The sequence below is a fragment of the Lagenorhynchus albirostris genome, chromosome 9 (assembly GCF_949774975.1).
Source record: "Lagenorhynchus albirostris chromosome 9, mLagAlb1.1, whole genome shotgun sequence".
Lineage (NCBI taxonomy): Eukaryota > Metazoa > Chordata > Mammalia > Artiodactyla > Delphinidae > Lagenorhynchus > Lagenorhynchus albirostris.
Window position 1 is genome coordinate 47605335 of NC_083103.1, and position 18231 is coordinate 47623565.

Genomic DNA, 18231 nt, shown 5'->3' on the forward strand with positions numbered 1-18231 from the left:
TTCACCCTATAAACTTATTGGTTTGGGTTAAAAGTTTCCCTGAAATTCTCTTTGCCTTACCTTGTGTGGGTCCTCACAAACTGGGAGAAGTAGTCATTACATACAAAGTTGTCTTGAAGGTTATTTTTGTTTGTTTTTAGCTCAGAGTTCAGAGCCATTATATTGTATTTTGTGCAGCTTCTCAATAACCTTAATTAAAATAGCCTCTCTCCACCAGAAGGTGAAAGGGAACAGTCAAGCTGTCTCTGAGGGGTTGGTAAATAGTTGAAGAGGCAGAGTAAAGATCAGAGTTTGTCTTCTTTTCCTTTCTTAAGACTACTTTATGAAATAAAGACATAAAAATGGGATTAATAGGCCCCGAAACGTGTTTGAAATTATTCTCCCTTGTCATACAGATGCTGTGATGCCAAACATTCCTCTTCGTCCTAAAATACCCTCCTGACTACTCATCACCCACATGGTACAACAAGAGCACAAGCACAGGGCTGTCACTTGAACCTGTCACAGCCAACACAGTCCACACCCAGACACACACATTCCCACATGTGCGAAAACTGTGTGGTGTGAATGTTTCTCTTGTGGGATTTAAATTTCTTACAGAGAAACCCACCATCTTAAGTTTTCTCTGGATCTTCTGATTTTTCAGGGGGGAGGAAGAGACTCAGGGGAAGGCTGTTAGGCACCTACAACTGGTTCTCTGTACTAGTACAGCCAGGTCCGTCCCCTGCCTAGATGTTGAACCTCTGTAGTGCTAGAATAGAGCTTTAATCCTGCTCTATTGGGATCTCTGGGCAGAAAGGTCTGGCAGGGAGCAGCAAGTATCCAGCCATATGCAGAGGCCGTAAGTGGCTGGTACCAGCTCCAGCTTCCTCTGCCGTTGATTTTTCTCTCCAGGCTGGATTCAAACAAGGGCCCTACTTGAGCCTGGAGTCAGTTCCCACCTACGATGGGCCATTCTGAGTGCTATCTAGTTAGTCAGTGGTGCAATTTAAATACTAAAAGTACACCTTCGAAACCAACTAGGTGTCTGGAAGCCAACTACCTCCACTGGATCTTAGGAAAGAGGACATTACTGCAATTCAACAAATTTGAATGTGTGAAGCAAGGGGTCAGGTAGGGTGGAAGAGACAGAGGGGCAAGGCCTCGTCACTGCTTTCAAGGAAGTGCCTTGCCAGGAGTAGACAGTCATACACTGACTATAAATCAGGGCAGAGGGGGATAAGAACTGACCGGAGGTTAGGGAGAGGGAGAGAGGAAGGCCTCTGGCTAGGGAAACTGTCACAGATGAGATAGCACTTGAGCCAAGCCTACCTACTTAACCTGGCCTCAGCCTCCCAGCTGATGCTCTAGACCTCAACAGGGAAATTAACTAAGTTTTCCTCTTGGCTCCCAGCTCTCCAGCAGGATGGGACCTTCAGCTCTTCTGTCCCAGCAGCTTTCACCTCATACATGCCCATATCTTCCATTCCAGGTGCTATTAAGAACCAGAGCTCAGAACCTCCAGTATCCCTCCCATCGCTGGATTTCCCCTGCAACCATGGACAAGTGTACACTCTTCTACCCTCTCTCATCTCAGGGACCCCATCTCAGAGGGGAAACTTGGTCTGTCCCTTCCCTGGTTTGGGGCACCAGTGTTTACAAGGCTTCAGGGGGTCCAAAGACAGGAAAGACAGAAGGACATTGTGACTTCAGAACCATGACGGGTTTCTTTACAAAGTTCGAGTCACGACAGGGAAATCTGGAAACAGGAGAAACAGGCCTTCTTGGAATCTTCCCTTGTGATGGAGAGGAGAGGGCTGGGTTGTTCTGAACCACCAACAGACAGAAGAAGTGGGAGTAGCAGATAGACACCGTTAACTGACTACAAGGGCAGGAGGAAATGGGAATCTGAGGCTTTCTTGGTTCTGGGATTCGGAGGCCTTTAGAGTGAGTGAGATAACGGAGATGCAGACGTCAGGCCTTGGACGGTGGAGGTGTGGGGTTAAGTGCAGCTGGATACACTGAAGCGTGTCCTGCTCCCACCCTCCCCCAAGTTAAAAAAGGCATGAAACCTTGGTGTCATCGTCAAATATTTTATCCCGTTACTAAAATGAGCCTATGTCCACCAACCCTTTCTCTAAAGTAGCTCACATCTCATGCCTCTTTGCATTCCCACTGCTTCCAGTTGAGTTCAGGCCCTCACCATCACAGGTCTGAACTGGATCCCTATATCCAGTCTTCACCCCATCCCATGCATCTTATACACTCTTGCCAGATTAATCTTCTAAAGAACAATCAGCACTTTAATATGTGTAACTGGTGCTCTTTTGTGTATTTCCCCTTTCAAGGCCAGGGCTATATCCTTTCTCCCTCTTTACTACCAGCACATAACACAGAACTTTGCACATAGCAAATGTTTAATACGTGTGTCTACAGTAAATATATAAATGCCATGGACGTAATAGTTTCTGATCATTAAAGCTCAGTAGAGAAAATACACATTTACACCTGGTTTCAGGGTCTCATGGAAGCTGAGAGAGGTCTAGGCAACTTCCATTTTTGAAGCTGTCAGTTCATTAAAATCTGAAGAAATAACTAAAAGAGTAATTCAAAAAATTATGTTTTAAATGTTTACATCTAACCAATGCTCTCAACACATAAAAATATATAGCTTAATAAAACTGTGCTTCTCCTAGAGTAATTGCAGCACTTAATCCTAGTGGGCCACTTACTGGAGTTGCGGCCAGTAATGGGACTCAAATTTAGAAGACTCAAATTGTCTTCTTCTTTCAATTCTCTCAGAGTATTTCTGCGACTCTAAGGATTGTTTAATTCAGAGACAAGCTCAAAAGTCTAAATGTAAGGCTCTGAGGAATGTGAGAGCTGGGACAAGTGACCTTCCATCGGCTTCACACCATTACACGCTCTACTCAGTTTATACTTTTGCGCTTTGCCATTTTTGTCAGCAGAACATGAGGAAAGTGGCCTGATATTGACGAATGTACTCTGTCAGTCATTCATGAAAAATTCCACTCTGTGCCAGAGGCTGCACTAGGGGTTAGATATACAGGGAGAAGCAGAGCAGATATGGTCTTTGAACTCACAGAACTCATAGTCTAGAGCGGGGTATAGGCAATAAACAAACAATCGTAGAGTTAGAAATAGACTTTAACCCTGTGAAGTGAAGTGAAAGTAAGGCAACTTGTGGGAAAATAAAGAGTGGGAGGGAGTGGAGGAAAGAACACACACTTCAGATAGGGTGGTGAGGGAGACCTTTCTGAGGAGGTGACACTTTAGCAGGGACATTAAGGCTGCAAAGGAGCCTGGCATGGCAAAGGAAAAGGAAAAGCATTTCAGGCTGAGGGAATGGCATGTGTGAAGGTACCAAGGCAGGAAAAGTCAGGGATACTGAAGGAACCAAGAGAGAAGCTAGTGTAGATGGAATGTGATGAGCTTTTCCAGATAAGGCCTCTTAACTGAGTCCATGTTAACAGGGTCCTCTGGGTTTGTGCCACATGGTGGCCTGGCTGGGAGGTGAGGCCGATAGCTGACAGAAGCAGACTGTGGCAGTATTACACAGGCCTTAACAGACCTGATAAGGAGTTTGTGGTGTGGAAATTGAAATTTTTATAAAGCTCAAGTATTTTAAAGGAAATGTGAGAAGACTTAAAAAAAAAAAAAACCAGATTGAACTTTCATTTTGGGACATGAATCAGGAAATGGATTAGATGGCCTTTCAAGGTTCCTTCTATTTTGAGGATCCAGGGATTTTCATATATTTGGAGTCCTCTCATATATTTGGAGACCTCTAAAATGTTCTGGTATTGAAAAGTTCTAAAAAAAAAAAAATCCACATTCCCAGGATATTAGGTCATTATACAAAAGGGATTTCATCCAAATTGAAAGGAATTAACAGGAATTTTGGAGGGTTCTAATAGTAACTGAGCTAATCAGAAACAGAATGCAAACATGCTTGATCTTGGAAGAACAAAAGAAAGTCATCCTGACCAGAAACATTCTTAGAAGATGGAGCAAAGCTCATCTTTAGGACATTCCAAAAGGCAGTGGTGGGAGCCACACATATCCAAGCTGAAGAGGTCAGATGACAGTGGGACTTCCGATGCAAACGCCACGGCTGAAGCTGTGCCAATCGCCATGACAGTGGGAAGGCCTTCACTGGGAGTCTAAGCTTTGTATGCTCTGGGCTGAGCAGGTGCCCAGGGAACTTTGGGACAAGTGATAACAGCTGCAGGAGGGAAGCAGTAAGAAAGAAAGTGACAGCAGTGAGAAAGTGAAGATCATAATGAGAAAGAAGGGAATAGAAATAATAACTAGCAGAGCAGACTGTTTAGAGCCATCTCAGCAAAGAGTACCCTCCCTTTCCCCAAATATGGTATGAAAAATGCTACTTAAAAAAGAATGTTAAAAATGTTCTGGAGCATCAAGGAAATTTCATTCATTTTACCCACTCTGTCAGTAAAAAGGCTGTGTGTGTGTGTGTGTGTGTGTGTGTGTGTGTGTGTGTGTGTGTGTGTGTGTGTGTGTGTGTGTGTGTGTGTGTGTGTGTGTGTGTTTATAGCACCACCCTAAAGAATTAGAAGACCACACCCTTCTTATTATGGAAAGACCATGAGTCAAAGACGTGTATTTCCAGACATAACCCATAAAACTAGGTCAGCAGTAATTTAGATAAGAATGTCTGAAATGGGAAATGATGCAAATTATCAGTATTAGGTCAAATGCAGCTGGAGAGAGTTTAGTTTTCTTATGGTAGTCAAATATCACCAAACTTGGTTTTGGCCATCAGAAGAGAAAATTTAATTGCACGACTCCAAAACTAGAATAAGTCTAAATGTAAAATGCATTTTACAGGGATAATTCCTTCCCTCTCTCATTTTAGTTTTCTTTTTCCTTCTACCCAGTTTCTACAAATCAGTGGTGAAGATAGCTACAGTTTTTAGCTTTATATGAAATCTATTTTTTGATAGGCAGGTCACTTATACATTTTCCTAGGATAAACACTGTAATAATTATAGTGATATGATTGCCATCAATTCATTAGAATTATGGCAGAGTCCTCAGACCTATAATCTAATAAGAACACAGTACTATCACTCCGTCTTGATGGAACCCAGATCAGAAAAATGAACATGCAGAGTCAAACCGGATAGGAGACAATTTCAATGGAGACCCCATCTGAAGGCCCTACTTACTGAAGTACTGAAAGGATTTTATCGTGAGTTTGCACCACTGCACAAACTCCACGGCAGCATCAGACAGAGCTCCAGTTATATTTAAGTCTTAAATCTGAAGAGAAATCCTGATGATAAAATCTGAGGATTTCTTCTAAATCAAATGGCAAACAACCATCCATTTCCTCACGGAGGAATATTTTAGGTAAAGCTCTCTAATTCAGAATTGGAAATGATGCTAAAATAGCTTTCTGAAAAAATTAAATTATAAACTGTCATATTCCATCCTACTTAATGTGAATGAGCAGAGCCTCTAGGATAAACTTGATTAACATAAAAAAGGGTAAAATCTTATTTCTGTTTCTAGAGAACAAATAAAAAAGATGTAAAAAAAAAAAAAAAAAAACCCCAAACTGTGCTTGTACTTTCCAAATAACAGCATATGCTGTTCCCCCAGCTATCACTCAAGCAAATATTTTCATTTTAAAGAAAGCTGCTTTCTGGGTCTCTTTTCCTGAGGTCTCTTATTGAGAGTGAATTTTTATATACAGTGATTCAGAACTGGCTGCTTCGCCTCAAAGCCACCTGGATGCATCTGAGTCTTGGGAGAGGGAGGTCTCGATGATGATGATGATGATGATGATGATGATGATGATGATGATAGCAGCACTGAAAACAAAATGGCAGCTCAGGGTGTGGAGCAGGTGCTAGATGCAGGCCTGGGCAAAGCACATGTGATGCACATGGTACCACCTCATTCTCAAAACCACCTATCGCCGTTCCCCTCTCACAAGACGAAACAGAAACAGACGAAGGCTAAATAACGTGTCCAATGTCATACTCGTAGGTAAAGCTAGTTCATTGGACCCCAGAGCCCTTGCTTTTTAATCACTGCACTGTATTATTTCTCTACTGCGCAAGAGCAGAGAGCATCCAGCCCATGGAGAGAGAGTGACAACGGGCCTGGGTACTCTGGAGACCTTGCAAAGCCTGGAGGTGGACGAAGACCCCCAGCCGCTGTGTGGACTCTACAGAGAGCCTGTGTGTGACCGCTAGGCTAGGTCAGAGGCACGGAGAATCAACTCCATAGCACTATGAGAGCAGCACGGAAGAGTGGGTAAAAACTTGGGCTCTGGTGTTGTTTGAACCGGGGTTCAAACCCTGACCTGGGTGCTTACCAATATATGACTTTGTTTCTTAATCTCCCTGACTTAAGTTTCTTCTTCTGTGAGATGAAAACATAATAAGATCCATCTCACACAAAGTTGTGAGGGATAATAAAATAATACACATGAAGCGCTTAGATAGTCCTTGACATGGTAAGCCTTAGCGATGCTAACTATTGCTGTTATGAACTAAGTACAGACTGAGCAGTGCTCAGGAACCTCACAGGAATATAGGAAGCATCAAGCTTTCCCATATTCATGTCTCTGATACCTAATGGACACGTGACAGGCTACAGGCCCCTCGGCTAGTCAATGCTACTGCTGCCAAGAGAAGGGAACAGGGTGGTGCTCGCCCTGCATCCAGAAAGGAAGGGGGCATTACTGACCGAGCTGATGAGGTTGTTGGCTCCGTGACTTGGCGCTGTACGCGGACGCCATGGGCACAGTTCTCCCGGTCCCCTGTCTGGGTCGAGAGGGGAATGTCAGGGGAGGTGTGGCTGATCTTCATGGAGGAGTCTGGACAAGGGGTGGGAGGGTCTAGGAAGCCCTCGCTGTTCTCCTGCTCGTTGGTCTCTGTGTCCATGTAGTTAAGAGGCTCCTGGTTGTTGTCTTTGCTACCAGAGAACAGGCCTCGTTCTCGCCACGGAACCCAGCAGAGTTTCCAAGACACGAAGAGAGACACGCCAAAGAGGGCGAGGCCACAGGCGGTGACCACAAGGGTCAGCAGGCTCACTGAGATATCTGCAAAGAAGCAAAGATCAAAGGTCAGTGGGATTGCTCCTCCCGTGCCCACCCACTGCACGGTGCGGGCAGAAAGACCCTCTCATCCATGCATCCATCAGGAGTGATGGCAGAAGGCCAGGCTGGGCGTGCTGCTGGGCCTCCCGACTCTGAGGCAGGGGCAGTGAGGACGCAGGGGCAATGAGGACGCAGGGGCAATGAGGATGCAGGGGCAATGAGGACTCGGGTACGAGCGCAGAGGATGTAACACGCAGGCATGCTTAGAAACAAACAGCCTGCAATAGCAAGAGACACGGTGCGTTCAGGGGACCAGGAATGCCCTGCAAGTCAACTGAGACCCTGGCCCTCGGCAATGCAAATCATTGATATTCCGGGAGCAGGATAGCTTCAACTGTGCTTAAAAATTCCTCTGTCATATGGGAACATATGTATATGTATAACTGATTCACTTTGTTATAAAGCAGAAACTAACACACCATTCTAAAGCAATTATACCCCAATAAAGATGTTAAAAAAAATTCCTTGTTATCTCAGAGAGCAGTATAATATAAATTTGGGAATTGTTTAAGTAACATTTTTTTTTTTTTTTGCGGTACGCAGGCCTCTCACTGTTGTGGCCTCTTCCATTGCGGAGCACAGGCTCCGGACGCGCAGGCTCAGCGGCCACGGCTCACGGGCCCAGCCGCTCCGTGGCATGTGGGATCTTCCTGGACCGGGGCACGAACCCACGTCCCCCGCATCGGCAGGCGGACTCCCAACCAATGCGCCACCAGGGAAGCCCAAGTAACATCTTTTTAAAACAAGAGAAATCAGAGTGCTTTTCCCCCCTCTTTTTGATAGGAACTTTCAACGGTCTAAGCAAAATGAAGCTCAAGTCCTCCCAAACCCTCAAGAATACCCACCACCTGGTGGTCAGGTGCCCAGGACCCGGGGACGATGGTCATAGTTTGGGTTTCCCCAGTAGCAGAACTGAGACAAGTATTCAAGGGCAAGAGGTTTATTTAGAAGGTGAAGAAAACACATGTAGGGAAGTAGGGAAGTGATCCAGGTAGGAGAGTAGGGATGTGATCCAGGGGAGTAAGAAAGCAGCCAGTAAGGGGGGCTTTATCAAGCCAGTTATCACAGTGGGAGGCCAGAGGTTAAGCTGCTAGGGAGGTTCCACACGCTAGAGACCAGGGGACTGGGTTATTTATAACATCAACCCCTTCAGTCATTGATTTGAGGGCAGCTCTCAAGGGGCATTTCTAACCTGCAGCGTGGGTGGCAAAGTAAGTTTCTGTGGCCAGAAAATTCCCACATTTCAAATAAATGCAGGGCTGGCCTTGGAGGTCAGCAGGCACGTGCTCAAGTGTTAACGGAGTGGGGTTTTGGTGGGGGCAACAACATCTGCTACGTGGACCGCAGCCCCATGGCCTCAGCTAGGGTCCAAGGCAGTGCAGTGTCCGGTGGCTGTGCACCCAACTCTCAGAACAAAGCCCAACCCTCTTGAGGCTTCCACCACCCTACAGTAGAGCCAGGGAAGCTGAGGCATCGACCTGAACTCATTCCTGGCACTGTGGTGCTACAAACTCCTCCCTTTAAAGGACACCCCTAACTGCCCTTGATGGGCTCCATTGCATCCTGGAGCCCCAAGGATTCTCCCCAGGTTCTGCCTTTACTGTCCATCATTAATACTTGTATTGCTTCAGCCAAAGTTTTCTGGCTGTCCATTCCATGCCAGGGACTGTGCCAGGCTTTGGAGACACAATGGAGAACATGATAGACACACTCCCACCTTCACAGACTCATATTCTAGTGAAGCAGAAAATTAGGACTCAGGTACTTAATAGGCACAATTTCAACGATCCACAGCACATCGACAACCCATGACATGAGGCAGGTTGCGTCTCTGCTGAGGCATATGCACGTGAACCCGTCCCGCAAGTCCCTTACCTACGGAGTCAAGCTGACCCCCTACTGTCCGTGTGCTTTTCAACATGACTCTGAAGGTACTTGACCATTCTTATGACATGATAAAACAATTTCTTCATGAGAAATTGCTCTTGACAGAAAGCCAGCTGCCAGGGCTGCTGATGGAGCTACCGTATCTCCTCTATGCCTCCCAATCAATCTTTGCCCTTGTGGCGAAACAATATTATGTTTCTGTTTGGAAACATGGGGGTTCCAGCTTCAGCATGGGTAACTGAGCTCAAAATCTTTGCTTCTCTCATTTCTCTCCTTAAATATCACTGAAATGGGATATGCAAGCTATGTGACTATGGAAAGCAAGTCCAGGTACCTTCTATCCATCGGTGAACGAGTAATGCGGAGGAGTTTCTGGGATTGTTTTAAAGGAAAAGCCGATCAGGGCTGAACACTTAACACAGGCAAATGAAGGGACACTGAGGGAAAAATAAAAATTAACAATCTCAAGTGCAGAGCAAAAAGGGCAGGGATGGGGGACAAGGAACAGAGTCAGTGGGGGCAAAGTACAGGGCCCCAGAAATCACACCTCATGGAGCCCCAACTTGAGGGGGAGGAGAGCACGGTTTGGCCACAGGCTCCACGTGGTTCTGAGAGCTCACAGAGCAGGATGGAAAATTTGTCGGTGAAAACTTCCATGACAGGTGGTCGTACTGGGGGCACAGGGAAGCAGGAGGCCCCTCCCAGTTAATCAGGCTGCCACAGCAAACATCGGCCCCCACCTCCTCCAACGAGAGCGCCACAACACAGCGAAACCCCTTAATACGTTCCGTAATCCAAACAGAGGCAAAACCCCCTCCCTACATCCTGTTAATCACTTCAGCACTGTCCTGACACAGACACCACTAGGAGAATAGCATAGGCTGGGGGAGGCATACAGCAGAAGACAGTAAGGTTCAGGAGTGTGACGCGATAATTACATATAATTATTTACCAAATATTCACTCTTCCACACCACAGTGCCCCCTCCAAGGAAGGAGCGTAAATCCAAACCCCCTGACGTTGGTCTTGGCCACGTGACTTGCTCTGGTCAATGAAATATGAGTAGATGTGGCCCACGCCACCTTGGACCAGAGGACTCTTGGGCTCCCGCCTTCTGCTGTGAGAAGAAGAGGTCTTAAATAGGGCTGATATTTCAGCCTGGGTGCCATAAAGGAAGACTTGTGGCATAGGCCCAAAGTCCAGAATGAGGAGCACACTTAAACCTGACACACGGACTGGGGCAGGGCAGAAACTGATCCACAGATCTATGAGTAAAACGTAAATAGTTGATGTTTTATTTAAGTCACTAGGGTCTCAAAGGCGGTTGTCACCATGGCAAAAAGCTGACTAATAAACATGACCATAAAATTTATTGTCCAAGACTAAGATACTTTTAAGAGGGAAAAGAGGCGGTATCAACAATCACATCAACAAGAGACTTCACCCAGGACTGTCCAGGACTACGGGCACCCTGCATTTAGAATCCCACCTGAGCTGTGGACTCATCAGCTTGGTATAACGTGGCCTCTCAGGGTTTACTTGGCGTTGGCAACATGCTAAAAATAAGGTAAATCCTGGGCCCACTTCTGCTAGTAACCGTAGGGCCCTGACCCAGCTCAAGAACGATTCCAGCTTGTCAGCTGACTCCCAGCTCACACACCCAAAAAATGCCTTGCTCCCAAGTCCAGTCATGGGGGATCCATGAGAGCAGGGGGCTGGTCTGAGCAGGCGTTCAGTGTACATCTGATGCAGCCCACCAGAGGGCCCTGTGACCGCTTCTGTGTTTACTGTGAGTTAAGGCTGTGGCCTGTAAACTCCAGGAGCCGCTAGTCACATTCATAGTCATGATAAATGTTTGTACATAGAGTTACTACAGAAAATGTCTGGCAAATAGCAAGAAGGCCTTTTCCTCATTCACACAAAGGGGCCGTGTAGGTGAGCAGGGGGCCAGGGAGCACCTGCCAGGAGAAACCAACAGCGACCCACACAGCCACACCAACCACTAAGCGTAACAGTCGGAAGTTCTGCTTGCAAACAGCTCAGGGTGCCCTCTACACACTCTATTTGTACTTTTCTCTTTTTTCGGAAAGAATTACTAGAAAGTGGCTTCAGAGTCACTAAGGCCACACATACCACCCACCTCAGACCCACAGCCTCAGGAAAGGGAGTGGGAGAATCCACTGAGAATCACAAAATAGCTTTATTTAGAAAAGGAGTTCTTGCTTAAGTTAGGAGGCAGGTACATGGCCAACTGTTTTATCATTGATCTTTAAACTACATGTATGCTATACATATATATATATATGTGTGTGTATATTCTTTGGCATTTATGTATATTTTATAATAAAAATGGAAAAAACCCCAGCACATAGCGACATCAAAAAGTTATTATTCTAACTTTTTTCTGCAGAATAGAAAAGTGTAATTGGTCCTTCTGTCAAAGAGGCAAGAGAATAACCAGCTGGTGATTCGGGGATGAAAGGAGGCAAATGGTAACCCAGTTGTGATCCAGATTCCCAGAGGGGTTGCTGTTTGGGAGTGACAGTGCGTGAAACCGTACCCAGAGCTGCCATGGAGAACATCCCTCCAGGGAAGATGCGGAGTGGGGTGCCTGATCGTCAGAACCCTTTTCTGCTGGCTACTAGCCCTCACCACAGGACATGAGGTACTGCAGCACTATCCCTGGACACCAGACACAAGACACCATGACACCCCTAGACCCAGCAGACACCCAGCTGGACACCTATGATTCCAAGGGGTCCCTGCAAGCCTGAAGACTTGCTCTGGAATGACCAATATTACTGCCCAAGGAGCACAAAGCTTGAGCGCCTACACTGCATATGGACAGAGGAACAGTAGTTGCCCCGCTGAACTGTGAAGCAACAGGAGGAGTTTATAAACTGATGACGACAAAATCATAGGACAAATGGGCCAAATCAGCAACTTGAAAGAGGCTAACCAATCAAGCTGAGTCATCAGAACAAATGGCACGTGACATAAATTAATGCAAGAGGCAAATTAATGCCTATACTCAGTGAGATGTTTAAAATAGTGGCTAAGAGGGAGAAGTATGGTTGCAGCAGTACCCAGAATCCGACATGCCTGAGGTCTCATCTGGTCTAACTAAGAAAAGGAGACTGTAGCCCTAGAATTCCACAGCCAGCCACATTATCACAAGAAGAAAGGAACGGCATTTTCAGCCATCAGTGACTCAGAAAATATACCATTCACCTACCCTTTCCAGCAATACAAGCTACGGAAATTCTCCAAATAAATAAAAATTTATGTCGGAATAGAGAACCCAAGAAGGGAAGGGCTTTCTAGATAAGATACGTACTTACATACTATGTATCACAAGAATTAGTGATAAGCAAAGAAGATAGTAAAAAGTGTATTAAATCTGAATAATTGCTGGTTTTGAGGTTATGACGTTTAATGAAACTGTTAAGGAAAGCAACACTTAAAAGAGCAAAGGAATGGTAACTATACACATAAATTCCAACAATTTCAACAAAACGTGGGAGATGGAAAAAGGAAGGAAGTAAAAACAAATTAAATGGCCTACATTGTGAGCAGGGAGAGATGACAGATACTTCAACTCGATGTTGATAAGGAAATATAGGTGCAAATATGTATATAAAATATTTAAGGGAGACTGTGGTTCATAATGGTGTATATGCATATATATTTATCCATATATATCCTCTCTTTCCTGACACCCTGCCCCCATTAAATAATATGAAACAAATAAAAAGTATAAACAATCACAAAGAAAATAGCATGGGATGATCAGCAAACAAGGTTTTAAATTTTTTTTTCTGAGAGACAGTATGTGGATGGAGCTGTGGTAGAGGATGCCACAGGCCTCCCCCCACCCCCCGCAAAATGCAGAGGGAGATACACCTGAGGGGCAGGCAACCCGGCCCACTAAACTCATACAGGCTCAGGACACAGACATTTCCAATGTCGTAGCAGCGAAGACTAAGACGTTGAGCTGAAAACGAGGGCAGTGACTGAAAATCTTCACCAAATACTGTCCAGTCTGGCTAGGGAGAAACCAAGGCAACTAGTATGAGAACTAGTGCCCAGGAGTAGAATCCTCCATATTCTTGAAAAAAAATGGAATCCCTTATAATCCCCTTTAAGTAAACACTCCCTCATAGATACACAGCCTCATGGTCAGCTTTCCTACTGCCTCATTATTAAATATGACTAAATTGCAAAGAATCACCAGCCGTATGGAGAAATCTTACAGCGACATTAACATACAGAAGCAAAAAAAATGTTCCCAGAGGAAACAGAGAGAACTCAGGAAGGAAACAGGAACTCTTAAAACATTTCATTCACAGGAAATTTCCACAATGTATTTCCATAAAATAAGGGTGGATGACTAGTAAATGGAATGAAGAATAAAATAAGACAAGTTTCGTAGGGACAAAATCGCATGATTGCTAAAACAAATAAAAAATTCGAAAGAGGGTAAAGTCAGGGAACATGTACCTGAATAGGAACCAAAGATTCAGGAAACTTAGGCAAAACAAATATGTGCTATACAATATGTACCCAGGAAGTCTAATAACTAAGTTTTCCAGAAGGTTAGGACACAGAAGGTGAAGGTAAAAATCATCAATTAAAAAAAAATTCCCTAGAATTGAAGGACCAATTGATAGAGGTCCACCGAGCACCTATAGTAAACTAACCCTACCTTAGGCCCCTTGGAAATCGTGGAATTTCCAAACATAAAAATCAGAGAAAAATCACAAAAGCTTAAGAGACCAAAAATAATATGAACTCAAAGACATTGGAACCATACCGGCATTGGACTTAAAAAATAGATAATGGAATAATGCCTGCAAACTTCTGAGGGAAAATTACGATCAAGTTAGAATTCTATACCCAAACACACTATCAATCAAGTGTGAGGGCCAAAAAAGTCACTTTCAGACTTACAAGAAGTCAGAAAGATTACTCTCCAGGCACCTATCATAGGAAGTTATTTGAGGATGAATGTGTGAGATTAAAATGAGATAGAACACTCCCTCTTGCGAGAGCATTGGAATCACAAATAACTGCTGAACAAGCATCAACAGGAAGACACTGGAACTCACCAAGAAAGATATCCCACATCCAAAGACAAAGGAGAAGCCACAACGAGATGGTAGGAGGGGCTCAATCACAGTAAAATCAAATCCCATAACTGCTGGGTGGGTGACTCACCAACTGGAGAACATTTATACCACACAAGTCCACCCACCGGAGTGAAGGTTCTGAGCCCCACGTCAGGCTTCCCAACCTGGGAGTCCGGCAACGGGAGGAGGAATTCCTAGAGAATCAGACTTTGAAGGCTAGCGGGATTTGACTGCAGGACTTCGACAGGACTGGGAGAAACAGAGACTCCACTCTTGGAGGGCACACACAAAGTAGTGTGAGCATTGGGACCCAGGGAAAGGAGCAGTGACCCCATAAGAGACCAAACCATATCTACCTGCTAGTGTTGGAGGGTCTCCTGCAGATGCAGGGGGTGGCTGTTTCTCACTGTGGGGATGAGGACAGTGGCAGCGGAAGTTCTGGGAAGTACTCTTGGTGTGAGCCCTCCTAGAGTCTGCCATTAGCCCCACCAAACAGCCAACACAGGAAAGCTCCAGTGTTGGGTCACCTTAGGCCAAACAACCAACAGGGAGGGAACCCAGCCTCACCCATTAGCAGTCAAGCAGATTAAAGTTTTACTGAGCTCTGCCCACCACAGCAACACCCAGCTCTACCCAACACCAGTACCTCCCATCAGGAAGCTTGCAAAAGCCTCTTAGATAGCCTCATCCACCACAGGGTAGACAGCAGAAGCAAGAAGAACTACAATTCTGCAGCCTGTGGAATGAAAACCACATTTGCAGAAAGACAAACAAAATGAAAAGGCAGAGGACTATGTACCAGATGAAGGAACAAGATAAAACCCCAGAAAAAAAACTAAATGAAGTGGAGATAGGCAACCTTCCAGAAAAAGAATTCAAAATAATGATAGTGAAGATGATCCAGGACCTCGGAAAAAGAATGGAGGCAAAGATCGAGAAGATGCAAGAAATGTTTAACAAAGAACTAGAAGAATTAAAGAACAAACAAACAGAGATGAACAATACAATAACTGAAATGAAAAATACACTAGAAGGAATCAATAGCAGAATAACTGAGGCAGAAGAATGGATAAGTGACCTGGAAGACAGAATGGTGGAATTCATTGCCACGGAACAGAATAAAGAAAAAAGAATGAAAACAAATGAAGACAGCCTAAGAGACCGCTGGGACAACATTAAACCCAACAACATTCGCATTATAGGGGTCCCAGAAGGAGAAGAGAGAGAAAAAGAACCTGAGAAAATATCTGAAGAGATTATAGTTGGAAATGTCCCTAACATGGGAAAGGAAATAGCCACGCAAGTCCAGGAAGTGCAGAGAGTCCCAGGCAGGATAAACCCAAGGAGAAACACGCCGAGACACATAGTAATCAAATTGACAAAAATTAAAGACAAAGAAAAATTATTGAAAGCAACAAGGGAAAAATGACAAGTAACATACAAGGGAACTACCATAAGGTTAACAGCAGAAACTCTACAAGCCAGAAAGGGGTGGCACGATATATTTAAAGTGATGAAAGGGAAGAACCTACCACCAAGATTACTCTACCCAGCAAGGATCTCATTCAGATTCGATGGAGAAATCAAAAGCTTTACAGACAAGCAAAGGCTAAAAGAATTGAGCTCCACCAAACCAGCTTTACAACAATACTAAAGGAACTTCCCTAAGTGGGAAACATAATAGAAGAAAAAGATCTACAAGAACAAATCCATAAGAATTAAGAAAATGGTCATAGGAACATACATATCGATAATTACCTTAAATGTGAATGGATTAAATGCTCCAACCAAAAGACACAGGCTCACTGAATAGATACAAAAACAAGACCTGTATATATGCTGTCTACGAGAGACCCACTTCAGACCTAGGGACACATACAGACTGAAAGTGAGGGGATGGAAAAAGATTCCATGCAAATGGAAATCAAAATAAAGCTGGAGTAGCAGTACCCATATCAGATAAAATAGAATTTAAAATAAAGAATGTTACAAGAGACAAGGAAGGACACTGCATAATGATCAAGGGATCACTCCAAGAAAAACATATACAATTATAAATATATGCACCCAACATAGGAGCACACCAATACATAAGGCAACTGCTAACAGCTATAAAAGAGGAAATCGACAGTAACACAATAATAGTGGGGGACTTTAACACCTCACTTACACCAATGGACAGATCATCCAGACAGAAAATTAATAAGAAAACACAAGCTTTAAATGACACAATAGACCAGATAGATTTAATTGATATTTATAGGACATTCCATCCCAAAACAGTAGATTACACTTTCTTCTCAACTGCACACGGAACATTCTCCAGGACAGATCACATCTCGGGTCACAACTCAAGCTTTGGTAAATTTAAGAAAACTGAAATCATATCAAGCATCTTTTCCGATCACAACACTATGAAATTAGAAATCAATTATAGGGAAAAAAAACATAAAAAATACAAACACATGGAGGCTAAACAATACATTACTTAATAACCAAGAGATCACTGAAAAAATCAAAGAGCAAATCAAGAAATACCTAGAGACAAATGACAACGAAAACACAGCGAGCCAAAATCTATGGGATGCAGCAAAAGCAGTTATAAGTTTATAACAATACAATCCTACCTCAAGAAACAAGAAAAATCTCAACAGTCAAGCCTTACACCTAAGGGAACTAGTGAAAGAAGAACAAACAAAACCCAAAGTTAGTAGAAGGAAAGAAATCATAAAGATCAGAGCAGAAATAAATGAAATAGAAACAAAGAAAACAATAGCAAAGATCAATAAAACTAAAAGCTGGTTCTTTGAGAAGATAAAATTGATAAACCTGGGCTTCCTTGGTGGCACAGTGGTTGAAAGTCTGCCTGCTGATGCAGGGGACACAGGTTCGTGCCCCGGTCCAGGAAGACCCCACATGCCGTGGAGCGGCTGGGCCCGTGAGCCACGGCCGCTGAGCCTGCGCGTCCAGAGCCTGTGCTCCGCAATGGGAGAGGCCACAACAGTGAGAGGCCCGCGTACCGCAAATGAAAGAAAAAAAATTGATAAACCTTTAGCCAGACTCATCAAGAAAAAGGGAGAGGACTCAAATGAATAAAATTAGAAATGAAAGAGGAGAAGTTACAACAGACAACGCAGAAATACAAAACATCCTAAGATATTACTACAAGCAACTCTATGCCAATAAAATGGACAACCTGGAAGAAATGGACAAAATCTTAGAAAGGTATAACCTTCTGAACTAGGAAGAAATAGAAAATATGAACAGACCAATCACAACTAATGAAATTTAAACTGTGATGATTAAAACTCTTCCAACAAACAAAAGTCCAGGACCAGATGGCTTCACAGGTGAATGCTATCAAACATTTAGAGAAGAGCTAGCACCCATCCTTCTCAAACTCTTCCAAAAAATTGCAGAGGAAGGAACACTCCCAGACTCATTCTACGAGGCCACTATTACCCTGATACCAAAACCATACAGAGATACTACAAAAAAAGAAAATTACAAACCAATAACACTGATGAATACAGATGCAAATATCCTCAACAAAATACTAGCAAACAGAATCCAACAACACATTAAAAGGATCATACACCATGATCAAGTGGGGTTTATCCCAGGGATGCAAGGATTCTTCAATATATGCAAATCAATGTGATACACCATATTAACAAATTGAAGAATAAAAACCATATGATCATCTCAATAGATGCAGAAAAAGCTTTTGAGAAAATTCAACACCGATTTAGGATAAAAACTCTCCAGAAAGTGGGCACAGAGGGAACCGACCTCAACATAATAAAGGCCATATACGACAAACCCACAGCAAACATCATTCTCTCAGTGGTGAAAAACTGAAAGCATTTCCTCTAAGATCAGGAACAAGACAAGGATGTCCACTCTCACCACCATTATTCAACATAGTTTTGGACGTCCTAGCCTCGGCAATCAGAGAAGAAAAAGAAATAAAAGGAATACAAATTGGAAAAGAAGTAAAACTGTCACTGTTTGCAAATGACATGACACTATACAAAAAGAATCCTGAACATGACACCAGAAAACTACTGGAGCTAATCA

At 43.8% G+C, this 18231-nt stretch overlaps 1 protein-coding gene across 1 annotated transcript in view; it reads right to left on the bottom strand.

The window, feature by feature from the left end:
* The window catches only part of SYT9 (synaptotagmin 9), a 186381-nt gene that overhangs the window by 119905 nt on the left and 48245 nt on the right, over nt 1-18231 (bottom strand). Inside the window, exon 2 of the mRNA XM_060157806.1 lies at nt 6724-7078. Coding sequence (XP_060013789.1) covers nt 6724-7078 — 355 coding nt within the window. The remainder of the gene's footprint in view (nt 1-6723; nt 7079-18231) is intronic.